This window comes from Neocloeon triangulifer, unplaced genomic scaffold, assembly GCF_031216515.1.
Source record: "Neocloeon triangulifer isolate White Clay Creek 2 clone unplaced genomic scaffold, ASM3121651v1 ptg000005l, whole genome shotgun sequence".
NCBI classification, from domain to species: domain Eukaryota; kingdom Metazoa; phylum Arthropoda; class Insecta; order Ephemeroptera; family Baetidae; genus Neocloeon; species Neocloeon triangulifer.
This window is the reverse complement of record NW_026775548.1, coordinates 2258981-2279918: the sequence shown is the minus strand read 5'-3', so window position 1 is coordinate 2279918 and position 20938 is coordinate 2258981. Positions and strand designations below refer to the sequence as shown.

The 20938-nt window shown below is 38.8% G+C and overlaps 5 protein-coding genes across 13 annotated transcripts; 4 read left to right on the top strand and 1 right to left on the bottom strand.

The window, feature by feature from the left end:
* Positions 1–1774: 1774 nt before the first annotated feature.
* LOC132193888 (arrestin domain-containing protein 17-like) lies at positions 1775–4646 on the top strand. Of its 7 annotated transcripts, XM_059614829.1 has the most exons (9): positions 1904–1922; positions 1972–2041; positions 2394–2565; positions 2631–2771; positions 2829–3066; positions 3144–3348; positions 3413–3595; positions 3794–3980; positions 4038–4646. In XM_059614829.1, the coding sequence occupies exons 3-9, from the start codon at positions 2451–2453 to the stop codon at positions 4166–4168; spliced, it is 1200 nt and encodes a 399-aa protein (XP_059470812.1). In that variant the 5' UTR covers positions 1904–1922; positions 1972–2041; positions 2394–2450; the 3' UTR covers positions 4169–4646. The 7 variants fall into 7 exon arrangements, with proteins under 7 accessions (XP_059470816.1, XP_059470814.1, XP_059470810.1 ...); XM_059614833.1 differs by lacking the exons at positions 1904–1922; positions 1972–2041 and adding an exon at positions 1775–1815; XM_059614831.1 differs by lacking the exons at positions 1904–1922; positions 1972–2041 and adding an exon at positions 1798–1853.
* Positions 4647–4710: 64 nt separating this feature from the next.
* On the bottom strand, positions 4711–8625 carry LOC132193886 (serine/threonine-protein kinase DCLK1). Of its 3 annotated transcripts, none has more exons than XM_059614824.1 (9): positions 8465–8625; positions 8032–8397; positions 7766–7937; positions 7532–7707; positions 7234–7465; positions 6440–6840; positions 5542–6078; positions 5217–5291; positions 4711–4995 (listed from the first exon to the last, which is right to left on the bottom strand). In XM_059614824.1, the coding sequence occupies exons 2-9, from the start codon at positions 8389–8391 to the stop codon at positions 4963–4965; spliced, it is 1986 nt and encodes a 661-aa protein (XP_059470807.1). In that variant the 5' UTR covers positions 8392–8397; positions 8465–8625; the 3' UTR covers positions 4711–4962. The 3 variants fall into 3 exon arrangements, with proteins under 3 accessions (XP_059470807.1, XP_059470808.1, XP_059470809.1); XM_059614825.1 differs by having other exon boundaries at positions 7246–7465; XM_059614826.1 differs by lacking the exon at positions 5217–5291.
* Positions 8626–8838: 213 nt separating this feature from the next.
* Positions 8839–10332, top strand: LOC132193799 (2-oxoisovalerate dehydrogenase subunit beta, mitochondrial). Its single transcript, XM_059614691.1, has 3 exons — positions 8839–9358; positions 9419–9710; positions 9764–10332. Exons 1-3 carry the CDS (start codon positions 8868–8870, stop codon positions 10100–10102), a joined length of 1122 nt encoding a protein of 373 aa, XP_059470674.1. The 5' UTR covers positions 8839–8867; the 3' UTR covers positions 10103–10332.
* Positions 10333–10485: 153 nt separating this feature from the next.
* On the top strand, positions 10486–13003 carry LOC132193797 (uncharacterized). The gene is made up of 5 exons (XM_059614690.1): positions 10486–10735; positions 10794–10946; positions 11410–11646; positions 11859–12185; positions 12479–13003. Exons 1-5 carry the CDS (start codon positions 10529–10531, stop codon positions 12869–12871), a joined length of 1317 nt encoding a protein of 438 aa, XP_059470673.1. The 5' UTR covers positions 10486–10528; the 3' UTR covers positions 12872–13003.
* A 475-nt stretch (positions 13004–13478) lies between these two features.
* On the top strand, positions 13479–19315 carry LOC132193796 (alanine aminotransferase 1). The gene is made up of 8 exons (XM_059614688.1): positions 13479–13995; positions 16717–17049; positions 17237–17480; positions 17537–17616; positions 17995–18237; positions 18289–18450; positions 18503–18675; positions 18729–19315. The coding sequence occupies exons 1-8, from the start codon at positions 13489–13491 to the stop codon at positions 18817–18819; spliced, it is 1833 nt and encodes a 610-aa protein (XP_059470671.1). The 5' UTR covers positions 13479–13488; the 3' UTR covers positions 18820–19315.
* Positions 19316–20938: the final 1623 nt, after the last annotated feature.

Genomic DNA, 20938 nt, shown 5'->3' with positions numbered 1-20938 from the left:
GTGTTGCACGCGGCCGGAGTTGTGGGCACCCCACGAACCGGCAACTCGGAGTTGGGCAACCCCCAAGATTAATTTTTGCAGAAGCCGCGAGCGAGGGGTGTGGAGGCGCAGCGAGGTCGAGGACGTGGGGAAGGCCGTGCGGAGGGCGAGGACAAAAGGGCGGCTGTGTTCGTGGGGGGGCTCCGCAGGAGCCCCCTCACGATCCCCGCCCTTTTGTCCCGCCCGGAGCCGGCCTTCACCACGTTCTCGGGTGAGCGCGCCTCCAGCCCGAAGCTCGCAAACCCACAACGGAGTTGCCCACAAAAGGTGTTGTCTGCAAAGGGAGTTGTGGGCACCACACTTTTTGCTTTCTAAGCCCTTTTTGCAGACAATTCCTTTTGTAAGCAACTCCGTTGTGGGTTTGCGAGCTTCGGGCTGGAGGCGCGCTCGCCCGAGAACGTGGTGAAGGCCGGCTCCGGGCGGGACAAAAGGGCGGGGATCGTGAGGGGGCTCCTGCGGAGCCCCCCCACGAACACAGCCGCCCTTTTGTCCTCGCCCTCCGCACGGCCTTCCCCACGTCCTCGACCTCGCTGCGCCTCCACCCCTCGCTCGCGGCTTCTGCAAAAATTAATCTTGGGGGTTGCCCAACTCCGAGTTGCCGGTTCGTGGGGTGCCCACAACTCCGGCCGCGTGCAACACCTTTTATAATAATTAATTAGTCGTGCGTCGCGCGTACTATAAGCATGCGTCGCGCGTACTATAACCGTGCGTCGCGCGTTCTATAAGCATACGTCGCGCGTACTATAACCATGCGTCGCGCCTCTGACGATGGTGAAAAGCGCCCTCCGGAGTTCGCTTTTCGACCGTCGCGCGTCTCATAGTGATACGTCGCGCCTGCTATAAGGGTGCGCACGGCCCTCCAGAGGTCGTCTTGCCCCATTCTGAACCCATCCCAAGGGCCCCTATTCTTCCTAGCAGTCCCCTTAATTAAGATTGTAGGAAAAGAATTGCGTCGCGCGAATAATCGGTTTCCTTAACAATTTCACCGCCACCAGTATTGAGCGCGCGACGTAAAACCATTATTGTATGCGCGACGTAAAACCACTATTAAACGCGCGACGTAATGCAAGTGATGCCAACTGAAATCAGGGATTTTGGGAAACACGTCGCGCGTACTATAACATTACCGACAAAATTTGTTATATATGCTAATAATCAAGAGTCTTGCATTTACAAGAGAAAATTTGAAGAGACAAAGAGATTATTATATGAAGAAGATGCTTGTTTGTGACTTGTATTTTTACGAATGTAAAACGATTAGATCTGAGCATTTTTCACAATTTTTGGGAAATGTATATCTAACAATATTTATGAAGAAAATACAATTTTTAATTTTTGTAGCTTTTAAAATTTCAATTAGTCCAGCATTACCATCAGATGTGTAATATACTATATTATACCCTTATAATAAAAAATATATATTATATTATATTATAGAAATTCATGGTACATAATTAATTAGCATAAATACGCTGGGAGGAAAAACCATAAAATTATGTATTTATTGTGAATTCAAAAATTTGTGTAGTTTAATTTTTATTAAATTATAATACTATGCTGGAGCAAAGAAATTACTCAAATGTTCATTATTTTGCAGCCTTCTCTATCGTTAATGCTTTTTATGTTTAATTATTATTGTGTCGATCCTGCGGATCCTGCCAAACACCAAAATAAAATAAGACCGCAGCAACTCGATGAGGCACCAGGCGCTGAGCCGACGCATGCGCCGTCGGTTCGAATTTTGCAGACGCCAGACAGAATAACCTTGAAAAGAGAGTAAGAGTCAACAACATTACACTCTCGTGTCATATTTCGTGATTATCCGCGGACTGGAGAGGATTTCCCGGCAAACTTATTTTTGGCTTATGTTCGTTGGTGATCATGTAACAGAAAATTATTTTCTTTAGCCGCTGTAAGATTTAATTGTGTTAGTCGTCTGAAGTTTCTGAGACCGGGTTTGGCAGCCCGGGCGTGTCTGCGTGTTTTCCGCCCAGCACCAAAAGTATTTATTTTTTTTTAGGGGTTTTTTCTTAATTTGCTACGACAACCGACAACACACAATTATCGATTGTATGGCCAGTGTAGTAAACTCCCACGATAAATTTGCACATTTTGTTAAAAAAAGACGAAATTCTTTGACCACATCAAAATAATAATAAGCAGCCGAATTTTAACACTGAAAAGTATGGAATTTGTATTATTAACAAAAAATTATATTTTATTCTGTGTTAAAAATATTGTATTTTTTAAATTGGATTGTCATTCTCTACTAACATTTTTTTTATTCCCTAGCTTCATTAAATAAAATTTCGCAATTACAGCCCATTATAGTTTTTTCTTCTTTTTGCTTTCAGTTTTATACCCGCCTTTCTATCGACGTAGTTTTTACATAAACGAGAACTAGGATCAAGATGGGCCTAGAGAAATTTCAGATTTTCTTTGACTTGGAGCCGCCTGTGTTTTACTCCGGCCGGATTGTGACCGGCAGAATTGAGATTGTCAACAGAACGCCAAAAAAAATCAGAGGTGAAAAATTAAAACAATTTTTGTTTTAAAATTATTACTTACAAATTTTTTCCCTCATATAATAGGCATTAAAGTCGAGATCAGGGGACGGTCCCATGTGCGCTGGACGACGAGGCGGAATAACAAGGACGGGAAGTCGGAAACTGTAGTTCACCAAGCTTTCGAGGAATATTTCAACACCAAATTCCATGTTTTGGGAAGCAAAAGTAGAATTTTTTAAACAAAAATTAAGTTCGACGTTTTAAAGTTGTAATTCAAATCAGATAGTTCAGAAGAACTGATCCTGGAGCCTGGAAATTACACCTACCCTTTCTACTGCACCCTGCCGGCGAACCTTCCCTCCTCCTTTGAGGGTGACTTCGGATTCATCAGGTACTCCCTGAAGGCCGAGGTGGACAGACCCTGGAAGTTCGACTACAAGGCCAAGGCGCTCTTCACCGTCACCTGTCCGCTTGACTTGAACGGCTCTCCTGAGTTGGTCGTAAGCAAATTTGAAAAAATGTTTGTAAATATCGACAAATATAAATACTTCTTCCTAACATTCACACTCTTTCTGTTTTAATTTCAATGACCAATAGGACCTTAATTATAAATCTGCAGGCTCCTGTAAGAAAGGAAAAGTTCAAAACGTTCGGCTGCTGTTGCTGCGTGTCCGGCCCCCTCAACATCATCTTCACCATTCCGACAGGGGGTGTCGTCCCTGGAGAAACCCTGATGCCAACCTTAGATGTGGAAAACAACTCCGGGGTTGACCTGAACCAAGTCTCGGTCAAGTTAATAAAAGTGAGCTTCTCTCCTAAATTATAATTGAGAAATTATAATAATAAATCTGGGCGATTGTTTTCAGTTGGTGACTTTCAAGGCGGGAGGTCGCACAAAAGATACAAAAGTGTCGATTGTTGAGCAAAACCTGGGGCGTCTCAATTCAGGGCAGTCCTCCACCTACGAAAGGGTGGCCCTGCCCGTTCCGTCTCTGCCACCCTCTTACTTGCGTAACTGCAACATCATCGACTTGAATTACTATGTCGAGGTAATTTTAATTCAAATGCTTAGGTTCAATTTTCAGTAGATCAAAATTGAGAGTAAAACATTTTGTCAGAATTCAGTCCAAAGTTATAAAAATAGAAATTAAATGGGATGATTTTGGCATTATCCACAGACGTAATATTTTTACCAGATTTTCTTTGATTTTTGACCACATTTTAAAAACAAATTGTAATTTTTGCAGGCGTCATTCTCTCCGTCCGGCTGCCACCGCAATTTTTTTATTTGGATGCCCCTGGTCATAGGCACGATTCCTCTTCAGCAGAATTTTGCCCAGTTCTCGCAGGCCCCACCGCAGCCACCCCCACAGCAGAACTTCACTCCTTCGGCGCCACAAATGGACGAACCTCCTCCTCCCTACCCCAGCCTTGGTATATAATTTTATAGAATCACTTAGAATAATAAGTAAAAATTTGCTTTTTTTCCAGCACCTCCAACTTTCGAGGAGTCTATGTTTGGCGCCAAGAACGTATTCGATGATGACAAAGATGAACACACCTTTGGCAACAAAAACTTTGCACCTCTCTACCCGGTCTACAAACTTGGCCATTTATTTTAATATCACAGTGCCTTTGTGTGCATTTGCAGAAATTTTATTGTCAATGACGTCAATGTCCTTAAAGGAAAAGCTATTTTACTTGATATTCAATAAATTTAATCTCAATCTGGCATCACCTGCTGAAGTGATTAAATATTGTAGAAAATCCAGTAATTTTTTACTGGGGGTGATGGCAACCCTTTTGGGTTGGTTTCAGATTTAACGACTAAACAATATTCAGCCTTGTAATCTATGTGCAAAATAGGTCTAATAATTTGAGATATTATAATACGTAACTATTATATTTGATGAATAAATATGTGCTAAGCTGTTTACAAGCTTTTTAAATATATGAGCTTTTTGTGTAACTGTTCAATAGCTATTTACTACTCATCGCCATGACCTTTATTCTACTTTGGTTATAATGTGATATCGAAAACTTTTTCGCAAACCAACGTTTCAAATTTGTAAAGAATATCTAGATTTAAACCTTTAGCAATTTAGGCCAAATTTTCTTCTTTAATGCTTTAAAATGAGCTTTCTATTAAATGAAATACCAGTAATTCAAGATAAAAATTACTAAAACGTTATAATTTATTAATCTTCATTACTTTTTAATAGCTTCAGTAAAATTATAATCATCTTTAGCAATTTGCGTAACACATGTTATTACAGATCAAATGATTAGCAGGTATAGGTTAATCAAAAGTCTTTGGGAATACTGGAATTGTCCAGGGACTTCCTGAATCAAAATCATTGCTTGTCGTATTATATTAGTTTCGTCTTGATTAGATTATCGTAGTTTGGAATGTCTTTCATGAGCTGAGGTGGGTGTCAGATCTTGTCTCCTGAAACAGGAATAACAAATTTGAGGTTAATAGCGATAAATCACAATGTTATAAAAACTAGCAATTAATTTTTTTTTATAGAATTGCAATGAATTTATGAAATGGATTATAATGGATTGATTTTTTTGTTAAAACATGTAAATTTTCAAAACTCACGCCCTTAACGATTTTTTTTTCAAATCTCTTTTAAAAGTTATTGTTTTAGTTCAAATTATGTGTACCTGGCTTAGTTCAAAACGCACACCGAGACGATGATATAACTGAAGACTTGCTTCATCGTCTGATGAGTAGCATTCCTGCAATGATTAGTAAAATAGGGCAATGGTTATGATGGCAAAATATATAAAACCAACACCACATCTCATCACAAACAAGTTATTTAAAAGAAAAATATTATTCTCCCTCTTGACGACTGAATGAGGAAGGGTGAATGAACTTGCTGTAAATTAAATTGCGCAACCAAATGTGGAGCAACAAGCAGCCGTATAAAAATTACTAAAAATTCCAACGAGCATTAAAAGCCAAGCTTGTATGAATAATTCTCACCGAAAGCCAAGGATGATCAAGAACGTCTTCTGCAGAAAATCGGAGCGACTGGTCTGGCTGCAGCATGCTGGCCACCAGTTCTCTGGCCGAGTCGCTGATCGGGTCCCAATAGGGCGACGGAAATTCAAAAATACCGCTCAAAATCACGTCGAAGAGTTCCTCCTGATCGTTGCTGGCACTGACGAAGGGTGGGAAGCCACAAAGTAGGATGTACAGGATCACACCGGCGGCCCAAATGTCCACTTTCAAACCATAGCCAGTCTCGGCCAGGATTTCGGGAGCTACGTAAGTGGGTGTTCCGCACACCATGTACAGGGGTTCAGTTATTTCCTGCGCCAGGCCAAAATCGCCCAGTTTCAAAATGCGGCAGCCGCTCTCATCCACGTCCACCAACAGGTTTTCAGGCTTGATGTCCCGATGGACAATTCGTCGCTGGTGCAGGTAGCTCAAGGCTGAGCACAAGTGGCGCGTCATAGTGGCTGCGTCTCGTTCGTTGAATTTGTTGGCAGCAGCAATGGCATCAAACAAGTCGCCACCCTGGAAATTTGTTTATTAAATACAGATTTTAATAGAAATTAAAGAAAATGTTTTTTTATACAATAATTTTAAAGGTAATAAAATTTGAATGAAGAGTAATGTATTATTTTTATGTAACTTACTCTTATAGTATTTTTTTTTTAATTAATTTCTTTTTATAAATAAAAGTTGGTTTTTAATAAGATCAATTTATATTTTAAGGTCAAGCCTATAGACTTGATTGCATTTATATGAACTTATTTTGGTAAAAATTATATCAATTTTATTCAAAGGAAATTCCCAGGAAATTGGGTAAAATTCCAAAAATTTAACTCACTCTTTTAATTTTTGTTAAATTATTATCTAATGCAGCATTTTTTACCTTGACAAGCTCCATGACTAAGTAGAGCTGCCTTGGAAAGTCAAATTCGGCGTACAGATGTACAATGTTTGGGTGTCTGACCCTTCTGAGGATGGCCACCTCGCTGGCAATCATGTGCTCCTTGCCTTTGCACTTGTCCTTGTCGATGATCTTCAGGGCAAAGTATTCGCCTGTCTTCCTCAGGACGCACTCCTTCACGACGGCAAAATTTCCGTCGCCAATTATCCGCCCAGCCTCGTACTCACGTGCCACCGTTTCTGGAAGACTGTCGGGTTCCTCGGACGGAGGTGGAGAGGCAACTGGCGGCTTTTTGGCTGTCGTTTTCGTTTTGCGAGGCATCTTTGGCTTTGGTGGCGGAGGTTTCTTCATGAGGGATGTTCTCAGCAGAGGCGAACAAGATCCTGAAGAAAATTCAAATAAGTTCATCTGAATATTTAGAAAAATAAAAAGATGGCACAGCGAAATGAAATTTTGTTAAAAAAAGATTTGGAATTACTTGGAAAAGGTCTTTTCATTTTGAGCCTCTTTGTTTGTTTTTTCAATTTAGTGATTGTCGTTCCGCAAGCCATGTTTGCTGCCACTTGATGCACACAAACTGGCATAAAAACAGCAATCACTAACACGGTGGCTTCACTCAAATCAAATAAAGTGTGAATTATGTCACGGTTATAGTTTCAATAGGATTAGCGGAGGTCAGTGGCGAAAGAATGTGCATAATGTTGAAAAATCTACCCAGGTTTCCAAAATCCAAAATGCGATGCCTGATTTATTTACCACCAAATTCAAATATCGACCTTTGGACTTACGACTGAGCTGCTCGGCGGATCCGCAGAATTTCCTGATTGGCTTCACAGACATGGTCATCAGCGCAGGAGGGAAGACTCGCCTGCCAGTAGATTTCGTCAAGCTCTGGAGGCTTTTGTATTCTTCGAGATCAAGTTCAAAGTCATCTCTGCTGTGCCTTTCTGTACCATAAGCAATGAAAACTCCACTTTGGCACGCCATCAGGTCTTCCAAATTTTGCACCTACGCAAATAAAAATTAAATAAAATTATCCCAAATTAAAAAAAAATAATAATAATCAAATCAAACCTGTTTTCCTTCAAGAGTGAAGAGTTTTCTGACCGCACCAGTGTCTAGTTTGACGTACTCAGTCATGTGATTCAACGCCACTTCGAATGAGGGCGAGTTTCGTTTGTTAATCAGCACTCGGACAACTCGGCGCGGTCGGTTGCCACTTCGAACTATTACTATTAATCGAGGTCGGACTGTGGGGAAATTTGTAATTGGATTTCATTTTGAAAAAAAAACTGAACAAACACTTGCCTGAGGTCCCTGTGTCGGAAGAGCAAGGCGAGTGCTCCGGCACCTTTGACAGATGAGGCGACAGGTGACGAGGCTTCCGCATCACCTGACCGTATTGTGTCTTTTTGTAGAGTTCGCCAGCACTGGCACAAGCGTATATCTCTCCGTCTTTCAAATCTTCAGCACTAGTGACCTTTAAAATTAAAAAACATAATTATTATAAAATATTATTTCAAATATTTAGGTTAATTTTAATATCGAAAGCTAAAAATTAAAATAAAACTGACCCTGATTCCATTCTTGGTCGAGTAGAGGGTTCGCACGCCACTGGGCAGGGGCATGCATTCAGTGCCCTGCAGCAGCCGTGTGACCTCCGCGAGCAGACTGTCAAAGTTTCGGAAGCGCTCGAGGTTGACGGCCAGGTGGACACCCCTGAAGAATCTGTCGCCGTTGCGCACGAAGCGACACTTTTTGGCCCTCACGGTGTGAACGAGCGCTGGTCGTTGCACCTGAAGGACGTGTTGCTTCGGCGACGGACTCGGACTCGTGGTCGGACTGGGCGTCGAGGCGGCCAGCATGGGTCGGACGTGGGCCACCGGCTTTTGCGGTGCCACTGACGGCGAAACTCCTCCGTTCGCCTCCTCCATTTTCGCCTGAAAACGGGCAGAGAGCACGCGTCGGTATAAGCAGGACATGTTGCCGAAAGGAATTAATGCTCACCTGCTCGAAGGTTAAAAATAACACACCAAGGGCTGCTTGGGACAGAAGAAGGACGTCATTGTCTGACCACTGTCACCACTGCCGCGTCCACCATCTTTCTCCGTTTCTCCTCTTCTTGAATGAACCAGTTTACGAGTTGTTGGTTCACTCCCCTCATCTCATATGTTTTGAAACCCCTTTAACATTGATGCCAACAAAACAAAATCTAACCTTTGTAGTTTTTTTTTACTGTTAAATCTATATGTATTTTTACAATTATAATTTCAAAAATTTTTTAATTTTTTATTTATTTAGTTTGAATTAAACAAATTTATAGTTCTCTATTTCATTAATTTTACCATCCATTTTAACACATTTAAAATTATTATGTTGGCACCACTGCTCACATATGTGAGGGTGAAAAATGGCAGCAATCGTGTCCAAGAGACTGAATTTTCTCTTTTCGCGGCCGCTTTTGGCGCGGCCAGGGGCTTCGGCGGAGGTGTCCGCCCGTGCCGTCCACTTCGTCTACCATCCGGACACCGGGAAACCACCGGTGTCCGGGGAGACAACGAAACTGAACATGTTTCAAGCGATAAATAGTGCGCTGCACTCCGCTCTGGAGAAGGACGACAGTGCCATCATTTTCGGCGAGGACGTTGCTTTCGGCGGCGTCTTCCGGTGCACCCTCGGGCTGAAGGACAAGTTCGGCGCCGACAGAGTCTTCAACACGCCGCTCTGCGAGCAGGGCATTGCCGGATTCGGCATCGGGGTCGCGACCGCCGGCGCCACGGCCATCGCCGAACTGCAGTTTGCCGACTACATGTTTCCTGCCTTTGACCAAATTGTGAACGAAGCAGCCAAGTACCGGTACAGAAGTGGAGGGCTGTTCGAGTGTGGAAAACTTACCATCAGGTTACTTAAAATAATTATTTATATTTTGTGTAATTAATTAAATATTTTTCCCTTTTCAAGGTCTCCATGCAGTGCTGTCGGACACGGCGCCGTCTACCACTCGCAGAGTCCAGAGGCATATTTTGCGCACACCCCAGGACTGAAAGTGGTTGTCCCTCGAGGCCCTATTGCCGCCAAGGGACTTCTCTTGGCTTGCATTAGAGATCCGGATCCGTGCATTTTCCTCGAGCCCAAAGTTTTGTACAGAACTGCAGAGGAAATGGTGCCTAAGGTTGATTACACGTTACCCCTGGGCAAGGCTCAAGTGCTAGCCTCTGGCAACAATGTCACCCTGATTGGCTGGGGCACTCAGGTATATTTAATAATTTTTTTTAAACGAAAATTAAATTTTGAAATAATTTCTAGATTCACGTTTTGTTGGAAGTGGCCAAACTGGCCAAGGAGCAACTCAAGGTTAACTGTGAGGTCATTGACCTGCAGACGATTTTGCCTTGGGATAAAGAAACGGTGTGCCAGTCGGCAAGAAAAACAGGTAGGGTTATTGTGGCCCACGAGGCGCCGCTGACTTGCGGCTTCGGAGCTGAAATCGCAGCCACAATCCAGCAAGAGTGCTTCTTGCATTTAGAGGCGCCGGTCACAAGGGTCACAGGCTTTGATACGCCGTTCCCTCACATTTTCGAGCCTTTCTACTTGCCCACCAAGTGGCGCTGCCTTGAAGCTGTGAAGAAAATCGTCAATTACTAAAATTGAATTTTCTTTGTAAAATGAAAGTGCCATTGCTCACAAAATGCCATGACTTGTGGATCTTGCGCAAAAATCGGAATCAGAAATTTATAAAATAATATATATCATTACGTGCCTTTATAAAAATGTACCTCAGAGCAGATCTTATTTTTATTGTTATATCTCAAAGTGAGAGAATATTTTTGTTAAAACTGAAATTGTCTTGGAAAAATAAATTTATAAAATCAAAATATTTTTAACTGATTTTGACCGATTTTTTTCTAGAAAAAATTTCCATAATTTTAATTTTTTTATTATTTATTAAAGTGTAATTTATGGTAGAACCTGAATTGCTTTGTTTTATGAAGGCAACAAACGGTGCCGCTTGATTAGATTACATCCCGTCGTGCGGCGAGGCAGAAATTTTCATTCATTTGGCGCGGGACAATGTCACGGAAGCAGCAGCAGAAGGGGGCCCTCGAGTCCAACACATTTTACAACTTTGTTCGGTTTAAAGTGGTGCCTCCCCTCTTTCTTCTGCTCTTCACGGGGGCAGTGCAAGTTTTAGTGTCCATCGGAAGGGGCCAGTCCCCGTGCCCGCTAGACTTGAATCAGTGCAAGAGTATTTGCGGCAATGCATTTGCTTGGAAATTTGTGAGTTTTTTTGAATTTTTAAATTAAATTTCAATGGACAGTTTTATTTTTAAAATAGGTCACATTTTCAATTTTCTGGGCCATGGTGGGCCTGTGGGTGCCTGGGAAAACCTTTATCGGCCCTGCCACTCCGGAAGGTTATCGACCTCCGTACAAAGCCAATGGCTTTCTTTACTACACTGTAACAAGCATATCTTTCATACTCGTTCAGGTATTTATATTTTATCATAGATTTCAAAACCATTGTTGGGATTTTATCAAATTTTTTTAATTGATCAATCTTTTTTCACGAGAACGCAGGTGTCAATTTTTTTTATCTTGTGTGCAATTTATATATATCTCAAAAGATTTTCATGTCTTTTTGTTTGAAGAAAAGCAGCTGCCTCTTATTATAGATGCAAATTATCTAATCAAAATCTAAGATTCTGCCAAAGCTACTCTTTGTCTCTGGCCATTCATCCAATTAATATAACGACTCGTTGACCAACAATCACGCAATCAGAGCTTGGGAGACGAAGTTCAAGTTCAAGGGCGCACACAATCTAACACACCATGCTCTATAATTTGCATTTTCATCAATTAAATTTATTTCTTCTTATTCAAATAGATTTTGGTCGCAAAGAAAAATTTTAGAATATAAATTCTATTTCCTTTTTTTTAACAATTTTTTTTAGTTAATTTTTCCAGACCTACCTCATCTCATTTATGAGAACGTGCCAGAAATTTTGGGCTGCTTCAACATCGTGGCATTTGCATTGTGCGTATGGCTTCTGTTTGATGGTAGAAGAAAGAAAAAGTCGCGTAATCCTCTGCTCTACGATTTTTATCGCGGTTGCGAATTACATCCGAAGCTCTTCGGGTGCGACGTCAAGCAACTAACAAACTGCCGCATTGGCCTCATGCTATGGCAGGTTAGTGTATAAAACGAGAAATTAATTACTTTTTATTTATTTAATACTAAAAATTTTAGTCAAAATATGATGAAAGAGATAGAATAGGGCAGAAATAATTAATTAAAACTGGCTCAAAAATGTATAAAAAATTTAACGAATGTTGAATTATAAATTATTCATGAAAATTTTAAATTAAATTATTTTAAAGTGTTAAAATTATAAAAATTTAGGTGCTGGTAATTGCCTTCGTGTTGACGCAATGGCGGAACGGAGACGGAGTTGCAGGTGCAATGACCTCTGCAATTCTGCAGACCATCTACCTGGCCAAGTTCTTTCATTGGGAAACAGGCTATTTCAACACCCTCGACATAACCTACGACCGCGCCGGCTATTACTTGTGCTGGGGCTGCCTAGTTTGGGTGCCAGTCCTGTACACCTTCCACTCGTACCACCAGGTTGCCTTTCCTTCAACAATGAGCACCGGCACTGCCAATGTGGCATTGTTGCTCGGCATAGCCTGCGTCCTTGTCAACTACCGAATAGACTACGAAAAACAGGTATTATTAAATTATTGTATTTGAAATAATATTAAAAATTTAAAAAAAAATCATCTTTTTATTAACAATTATTAAAATAAATTTTAAGATTTTTAAATTTTTTTTCTATAAATTTCATATTTTTACTTTTATTTAAATAGTCGTTCAATTACAAAATGACGATTGCAAACATATTTTAAAATTATTTTTAGTGTTCACAGAAAAATGCTTTTATGTTCTTGTTTCAATCAAATCAATAATTTTTAAAGCAATTTTTTGTCATTTTTTTTTTATAATTATTATTTTTCTTGCAGGTATTTGCAACGTGGTGGAATTCAAAAGAGCGGAAGGCGGGCAAAGGCAGTGACAGTAGGCCTCGTCTGTGGAGTCGTCCCGTCAGTTTCATCCCCGCCCCGTACGTGGACGCGACAGGCGCGGCTCGAGAAAGTGCCCTTCTAACCTCAGGTTGCTGGGGAGTCGCTCGGCACGGAAATTACACATTCGAACTGCTCTGCACGTTTTTCTGGACAGTGCCCGCTGCCTTCGGACACGGACCCATTCCGTCCATGCTTTACTTCTTCTTCTTGCTCGCCCTTTTGGTGCACCGAGTCTATCGAGACGAGGACAAGTGCCAGGCAAAGTACGGCCCTGCCTGGCATAAATACACAAAAGCTGTTCCTTACAGAATGATTCCTTTCATTTATTGATTTTTTTTATAAATTTGTAAATTTTTATTTTGTTTTTTATAAAAATGACAATAAAAAATATAAAATTTTAATGTCCTTAATTATCATTATAATACTTTTTCAAGTTAAATTGAAGTAAAGAATTGTGATTGAAATTAATGAATATAAGGTTATTATTTTTGTTCTCATTGTCTTCAAATATATGACAGAAGTGATTTAAATAAAAAAATAAGCAAAACACTTTGTAAGGAAAATCTATAATCGTCTGAAAAAAAAGACAAGTTTTAATTAAATAATAATAAAAAAAAAATTTTTGGAAAGATGTACAAGTCGCATTAACAATTTTTGATACATTCTATTATTGTTTTTTAAATTATAAATTTTATATTCTTAATTGTTTCACCACCAAAAATTTTATATTATAGAGGATTCATTGAGACGGCTCTAATAAATTATTAATAAATAAGTTTGTAATATTTTTTAATTCTAAAATTGATCTGACAGTTTTATAATAAAAACATTAAAATACTTAATTTTAAATTAGAATAAAAATTTAATACGAATTCTCGTCATTTGCGAATTGCTTTTCGCGCGGTTTCGGGGCAAACTTTGCCCTTTCAACCCCATCCCCCTCTCCGATGGAGTTAGTTCCAGTTACCACCGGCAGGTGTCATTCAAGTGTTCGACCTCTGCTCTCGGTGCTCGCACCCTCGCCTTTACGTCGCAACAGGAGGTGCCGGGCGTCGAAGATCGCTTGCGAGGGCGTCGGGCAGGGCTCGAGGTGCGTCGGCGGGCGAAGGGCGCGTCGAATCATCGGCCGAGTCGGCTCAGGGACGGCGCATTCGTCGCGCAGGGCAGCTATGCTTGGTCTTCGGAGATGCCTGCAAGGGGGCGTGAGGGGCGGAGGGGGCGTGGCCGCAGCTGAGCGGGGCCTTCTTTTGGGGGGCCCGAGCAGAAACAGGCGGGCCGTCGAGCGGAAGACTACTTGTTGGAGCAGCAGCGTGTCCGCAATGTCCACGATGGCGTCCGGAGACTGCAAATGCCTGACCCTGGACAACATGAACCCGTGCATCAAGACGATGGAGTACGCGGTTCGTGGCCCGCTCGTCATCAGGGCCACCGAGATCGAGCGAGAGTTGCAACAGGTTTGTTCAAAAATAATGGAGATAAAAAATAAAATAAATTTCCGTTAGAATTTAAATTGTAATAAATTAAACGAAAAAATTGGGAATTCAATTTAATTTACAGATAATTTTTTGCAACTTTCGCGTGTGTCAAAAATTTGCAGATGGCCCTACTGGCCTGGTAATAGCTCTTGAGTGGCTTGCTTTAATTAATCTGATTCAATTAGTAGAGCTTCAAAGGTCGATTTACTCTCCTCGGCCCAATTCAAATGAGTCTTTCAACTCTTTTACTTTTAATTAACATCCCTAAATTAAATGAAGTCATCAATTATGACAAAAAATGAAAAGAAAAGAAAAATGTTGTTTTAATTTTAAAATTATAATTAGAATTATTCTTTTTTTGTGTTTATCCGCGACTTTACTTATTTTTGCCTCAGGACACGCTTTCTCTCTGAAAATAAAAATATACTTTAATGCTTCAATGACGAATTTGTCAACTATGATTTCTCTTTAATGATTTTATTTATATATTTCAATCTAAATTTTCCCGGTCCTTCTGCAAAACATTTTAAAGCAATTATTCCGATTAATGAACTTCTGATTTTAATTTTAATTAATTTTCTTAAATTATTAAATGAGTGAAAGTTTAATTGATTTCCTCAATTGATCACTTGAATGCTCCTTCATTGTCCACTTGAGCTGCTTCATCACTTCTTCATTCTCCACTTGGCTGCCTTAATTAAAAAGGCACAGCTGGAAGTGCTTATCGGCGAGTAAACGTTCCCTTTCTCTGATAAAAACGACCATGTTTGCTTTTTTGGATTCAGCTTTTAAGCCTTTCTATACATGGTGTTGTGTCTTGTTTGCCCAGAGACAAGCCCCCGTCGTACTTATTTTATACAAATGTTATTTCGGCTGGACTCACAAGCCGTGTTTTTACCACCAAGGTCGACCAAGATCAAGGCCACAGGTCGATCAATTATTCTGTCGCTATACGCAGCTATTTAATTTAAATATTTTGTGGTTTCATTAAAAATAATTCAAGATTTTGTTTCATATCAGGGAAAAATCTATTAATTATTCGCAGATTTCTATGCAATTTAATATTTAAATTAAATTTTTGAAATACTAATTGGAAAAAATTATTAAAACTGCAAAATTATAGGAATAAAAGTTATAAAATTGCGTTCCTTTTGTTTTAATAATTTTTTTTAAACTTTTATTTCAGTAAAAAAAAAACTTATTTTTCTTTAAGATTTTTTTAATTGCTGCTGAACAAAAATACTAAAATCAGTATTTTTCTAATCTCTGCATATGAAAATTAAAAATAATTTAAATATAAAACAAAATAAATATAGAAGAAACTGAAGTGGCAACAATTTTAATAAATAATTTTTTTTGTTAAAATTAAAAACTAATATTTATGAAAACGATAAAATGTTTCATTGCTAACCGATTTGAAACCTTTCTCTTTTTCTAATTTAATAAAATAATTCTAAAATATCTTGTCAAAAAGCTACTTTTTCAGATCATTTATTTGGGTTCGACTCTTAACAAATCGACCACCCCCGCTCGTCGCGACACCATTAATCAAAAGCCGTGATCGTTCTAATGGGCAATTTGGCCGTCCTTGACTTCTTTCTAATTCTGGTTTGCGTGCCGAACACGAAGAATTTTCAACAGCCACTTCATTTGTTTCGAATTCCGCGTCTCGTCTTGTAATTTTAAATCGATTTTTTTCCTCACTGAAACCCAAAAATTTAGCAGTTTATTTTGAATTAACTGAGACAAAAGACAAGCGTAGAAAAAGAAAAAACACGGAAACGCTCTAGTTTTATTTTTAACTTTGCGAAACGCGAGGGCGTGTTGGGAAATTTATTTAAATGCACAACGCGTCGACTCGCTTGTTTTGTGCATTGCTCTGAAGAGCGTTGTTAATTATGGAGAGTAAACAGCAGGGGCGATCACATGCCACTTCTTGTGCTGTTGACATTGGAATTAACCCTATCAAACGCGAGGCCAAAATAAGTGCCACCGAAATTAAAACCAAGGCCTGCGAGTCATCACGAGACGACAAAGCCACCATTATAATGCAAATCTGGCTAAAACCCGTTGCTTTACAATTAAATAATCCTGCATTGAACGCAAATTAAAGTCGGATTATAACAGGGTGCAGACAAAATGCAGAACTATTCAGAGCTGAGTGACTTAAATCAGCATTTCTTAAATTAAAATATTAAAATTTAATACAATTTTTGGCCTAAAATAAATCATTGTCAAGAATAATTGAAATCAATTCTCCTGTAGTGTTCAATTAAATATCCGATTTTTTTAAAATTCTAAATAGAAATTTTTTTATTAAACTTAAATTATATTTAAAAAAAAAAAATCTTCTAATGAAGAGATTCCGGTGTTTTTGCTGTTTAATAAAGTTTTACAAACACATTTCCCTTCAGCTCTATTAAAAATTTTGAGGTCAAGGTACGATTTTTTTAATTGGGTTGATATAAATATGAAATTGGTTCAATGAAAATTTTATCCATTTTAATTGTACCATTTTTGAAAAAATAAAGTACAACCTTTTAATAACAAGGAATTTTAATTTATAAATATTCAAATCAAATCATAAAAATCTATAAAGATTATTTTAGTTATTTCTAAACAAGAAACAACTTAACTTATGAAAAGATTTGTTTTTGCAATTATTATTATGAATTACCAATCAATCGATTTTGTTCCCAGGGTGTGAAGAAGCCCTTCACCGAGGTCATCAAGGCCAACATCGGCGACTGCCACGCCATGGGCCAGGTTCCGATCACCTTCATCCGGCAAGTGCTGGCCCTGGTCGCCTACCCTCCCCTGCTCGAGTCGCCGCAGTTCCCTGAGGACGCCAAAGAGCGGGCCCGGACGATTCTGGCCGGCTGTCGAGGCAGCAGCGTCGGCTCGTACACGGACTCGCCAGGCATCGAGGTCATCAGGCAGCACGTGGCCAGGTACATTGAGCGCCGCGACGGAGGAATTCCCTGCGACTGGAACAACATCACCCTCTGTGCCGGAGCCTCCGACGGAATCAAGGTTTATTTTATTTATAAATTTTATTTTAATTCGCTTCAAGAAATTTAAAATTAAAATAAACAGTTAATAGATAATTAACGCCACAGAAACACTATTTATGGATCTTGAATGCTTTTTTTTCTAGGTTTTTTTTTTTAAATAATATTCTCTTATTACTATTAACACTAATTTTTAATTTGAAATTCAGGCTGTGATGAAGTTGTTGGTGAAAGAGGAGGGTGGCAAGAAGCCAGGCGTGATGATTCCCATCCCCCAATACCCGTTGTACTCGGCCACCATCGCAGAGTTCGACATGCACCAGGTCGGCTACTACTTGAACGAGTCCAACGCGTGGGCTTTGGACATTCCAGAGCTGCAAAGAGCCTACGAAGAGTCCAAGAAATGCTGCAATCCCAAAGCAATCGTCATCATCAATCCGGGAAATCCAACGGGTATGAAAAAAGATTTATTTCCATTTGGTAAAAATAATTGTTTTTAATTATTGTAGGCCAAGTTTTGTCCAGGCAAAACATCGAGGACGTCATCAAGTTTGCTTACAAGGAGAAGCTCTTCATTTTTGCTGATGAGGTACGAGTTTAATTAAAATTGAATCTCCTCTTTGTGCTTCTGCTGAAAAAAACGGCTCCTTTAATAGTTGATAAAGTTAATTAATTTTATTAGCATTAGTTTGTAGCTTTAAATCATGCGATAAATTAAATTCATTTAAAAATCAAATTTTTTTATACTTAAAAAGAATTTTCTAAAATAATATTTTTCAAAAAATTGATACCTGTAAATTTAATAAAAGTTTTTACAAACTAAGCTCAAATCACCCCAATCAAGATGGCAATCTAAAATTGACTTCTAAATATAATAATCTTATTATTTCAATCTTTTCCAATCTATTTTCATTTTAAATAATATTATTTAGTTTTGAGGAATAAAGAATGTTTTGAATATTTTTAGGTGTACCAAGACAATGTCTACGCCGAAGGCAGCAAGTTCTACTCATTCAAAAAGGTGCTCACGGAACTCGGCAAGCCGTACAGTGAGATGGAGTTGGCCTCTTTCATGTCCTGTTCCAAGGGCTACATGGGCGAGTGTGGCCTCAGAGGAGGCTACTCTGAGGTCATCAACCTCGACCCTGACGTCCGTGCAATGCTTTTGAAGAGCATTTCCGCCATGCTTTGTCCCACAGTTCTTGGCCAGGTGTGTAAAAATTTTGTTCGAAATTTCCAATTTACACTGTTATCATTTTAGGCCACGATGGACTGTGTCGTGAACCCACCACAGCCCGGCGAGCCTTCGTACGAAAAGTTCCAGCAGGAGAAAAAGGCAGTGCTGGATTCACTGGCCCTTCGCGCCAAAATGGTCGCCGATACTTTCAACAGCATCGACGGAATTCAGAGCAATCCAGTACAAGTAAGTGATTTAATCCGGAAGAAGGTGTATTTTTTGAACATTTTGTTACCAGGGAGCCATGTATGCCTTTCCCAAAATCACCATCCCCGAAAAGGCGGTTGCGAAGGCTAAAGAGCTGGGACAGGCGCCTGATGCTTTCTACGCTTTCCAACTGCTCGAAAACACCGGCATTTGCATCGTTCCGGGATCAGGATTTGGTCAAATTCCAGGAACATATCACTTCAGGTAGATTATCTTAATAAAATAGCGTTTTGACGCTGAATTTTATTAAATTTCAGGACAACAATTCTGCCTATGCCCGAAAAACTCAAGTTCATGTTGGAGAAATTCAAGGAATTCCACCTGAACTTTGTCAAGCAGTACTCTTAGGCCCCTCCCTCTGTAAGTGTCGTCCTTTCTTTGTATATTTTTACATCATTCCTCGGATAATTTTAAAATGGGAACATCACTTTGTAAAAAGCAAAATTAGAATTTAAAATTAAGAAGAATTTAAATACACTCTGAGGTTGGAGCTGGCCACTTTTCACATATTATATTTTGTGCGTAGTCTACTTTAGACATGTTCGGATTAACACAAGTTTAAATGAGTGCTCAAGCTTACATGTTCATAATTCAATAATTTTACCAGTGCAACTCGAGTATTATTAAAATTTTACATAATTAATTGGAACAAATATTTTAAAGTGTGCCATAGCTTTGTACTAAATTTTTATTACTTGCGTTGACAGTTGCACTTGTTTTTACTTCACAGAACTAAAAATTATATACATACATGTGATTTTTCATGCTGAACAACAAATATTTGTGTTAGCGGTGTAGTTTATTCGTAAGGATTTATTAAAGACACAATTTTGCTAATGTTAAATTGGTTTTTATTTTCTCTGGCTAAAGTAAATAACACCCAAAAAATATTACACACTGAAATTTGATAGTCAACAGTGTCAAAATCTCATTATTTTTGGCAGTCCAGTAGGTGAGAAGTGTGTTGCAATCAATACCTGTTCTGATTGGAGGGAAACATGAGATGCGTTTTGATATCACGCTCTCTTTCTTGCCAATATAGAAAAGTGATGATGACAAGGAATTCTGCGAACCTGTTTCATTTAATACATTGATTGGAACTGCACAAAAGTAGAGTCAAGTGTCAAAAAAACCAAATTCTGTTCACGCAAATTAGAATTTATTTTTTTTGTTACGAAGTTTATCTAATACGTGCGGACCGCTCCATGGATCTGACAAGGTTCTGCACAGTCCCTGCTTGGCTGCAAATAAAGAAATGCAAACAAAATTATTAAAAAATCGATTGATAACTGATATATTAATTACAAATTAAAACATAGTATATCATAATTTTGACTATTGTAAATTTTAAATTATTAAAAATTTCCCTAAATATTTTTATAAACTTTTATTCGTCAATCTCCGTTTAAAAAATAAAGTTTGATTTTAACCTTTATAGCCGACAGCCTGCAATTATAACGAAGCAGAGACACTATGAAAACCGGCATGATGGAAATTACAAACTCCAGATTATCATTATTTCAAAATAGTGTGAGAACAAGACACTAAATTTAAAAGGAAAACTCACAATTATCTGCAGGTGAACATCTCGATATGATGAGCCGAAACTATTGTCCTCCCTGTCGCCGCTTGGACAGTAACAGCAGCAACAGTCGTCAGTCCAGATATTGCAGCAAATTATGCACGCAATCAGGACGAGGAACACAAAAAGTAGAATGGCATTCACTGCTCCCATGAACATTTCTCAATTCTATCAGAAATATAATTTTAATTTATTGAAGGTTAACATTTTTCATATTATAATAACAAAAATTAGTGAAATTTAAAATATAGAAATTGTTAAACGATTCAAAAACACCTTGCGTATAAAATTTTTAACTTTTTGATTACGTTCTTAATTTTTTTCATTGTAAAAAATAAATTAAGAAACGTCTTAAAAGAATGAACAAAGAACAATAGTTTAGGAAAAAACTAACTTACAAATTAAAATTGGAAACAAGGGTTGACTTCGGCGCGCGCGTTGCCTGTAGGACTGCTCGAAGTGAAATGATGATTTGATCTCTGATACTTTCCCCTCGTATTAATTTCCAGAATTCTCACGTCACACATGGACTAGTCCAGCCTCCATTGAACGGAAAATAGACACAATTTTATATCATTTGCAATCAGATTATTGGATTTTCCTCTGAAGCAAATTTCATGATACACAGTTTTCCTTTGTTGAAATAACGATCGTTATCATATAGTTTTCAATGAATCTGTTTTCTGAGTATTTTTTTATTCAGTTAGAAATTATTTGCATTATCAACAATATCGTTCGGGTGTAAAGCAATTCAATATTAAATAAATCAGCGTGCTTGAAAGTTAAGCACTAATTTCAACATCTCTGGCTTTCTAAAATAATCCATTAATTAATAATTTAATTTTAGATCCTTTTTAGGGCAAAATTCAATATACTTTTCATAGT

Coding starts and splice junctions, on each gene's coding strand:
- LOC132193888 (XM_059614833.1), top strand. CDS start 2,451: ATGGGCCTAGAGAAATTTCAGATTTTCTTTGACTTGGAGCCGCCTGTG. Junction 3,067..3,143: donor GTAAGCAAATTTGAAAAAAT/GTTTGTAAATAT, acceptor AATGACCAATAG/GACCTTAATTATAAATCTGC. Junction 3,981..4,037: donor TCCTCCCTACCCCAGCCTTG/GTATATAATTTT, acceptor CTTTTTTTCCAG/CACCTCCAACTTTCGAGGAG.
- LOC132193886 (XM_059614824.1), bottom strand. CDS start 8,391: ATGGAGGAGGCGAACGGAGGAGTTTCGCCGTCAGTGGCACCGCAAAAG. Junction 7,466..7,531: donor TCACTCTTGAAGGAAAACAG/GTTTGATTTGAT, acceptor TTATTTGCGTAG/GTGCAAAATTTGGAAGACCT. Junction 6,079..6,439: donor TAGTCATGGAGCTTGTCAAG/GTAAAAAATGCT, acceptor ACAAATTTCCAG/GGTGGCGACTTGTTTGATGC.
- LOC132193799 (XM_059614691.1), top strand. CDS start 8,868: ATGGCAGCAATCGTGTCCAAGAGACTGAATTTTCTCTTTTCGCGGCCG. Junction 9,359..9,418: donor TGTGGAAAACTTACCATCAG/GTTACTTAAAAT, acceptor TCCCTTTTCAAG/GTCTCCATGCAGTGCTGTCG. Junction 9,711..9,763: donor TGATTGGCTGGGGCACTCAG/GTATATTTAATA, acceptor AATAATTTCTAG/ATTCACGTTTTGTTGGAAGT.
- LOC132193797 (XM_059614690.1), top strand. CDS start 10,529: ATGTCACGGAAGCAGCAGCAGAAGGGGGCCCTCGAGTCCAACACATTT. Junction 10,736..10,793: donor ATGCATTTGCTTGGAAATTT/GTGAGTTTTTTT, acceptor TTTTTAAAATAG/GTCACATTTTCAATTTTCTG. Junction 12,186..12,478: donor GAATAGACTACGAAAAACAG/GTATTATTAAAT, acceptor TTTTTCTTGCAG/GTATTTGCAACGTGGTGGAA.
- LOC132193796 (XM_059614688.1), top strand. CDS start 13,489: ATGGAGTTAGTTCCAGTTACCACCGGCAGGTGTCATTCAAGTGTTCGA. Junction 17,050..17,236: donor GAGCCTCCGACGGAATCAAG/GTTTATTTTATT, acceptor TTTGAAATTCAG/GCTGTGATGAAGTTGTTGGT. Junction 18,676..18,728: donor CCAGGAACATATCACTTCAG/GTAGATTATCTT, acceptor ATTAAATTTCAG/GACAACAATTCTGCCTATGC.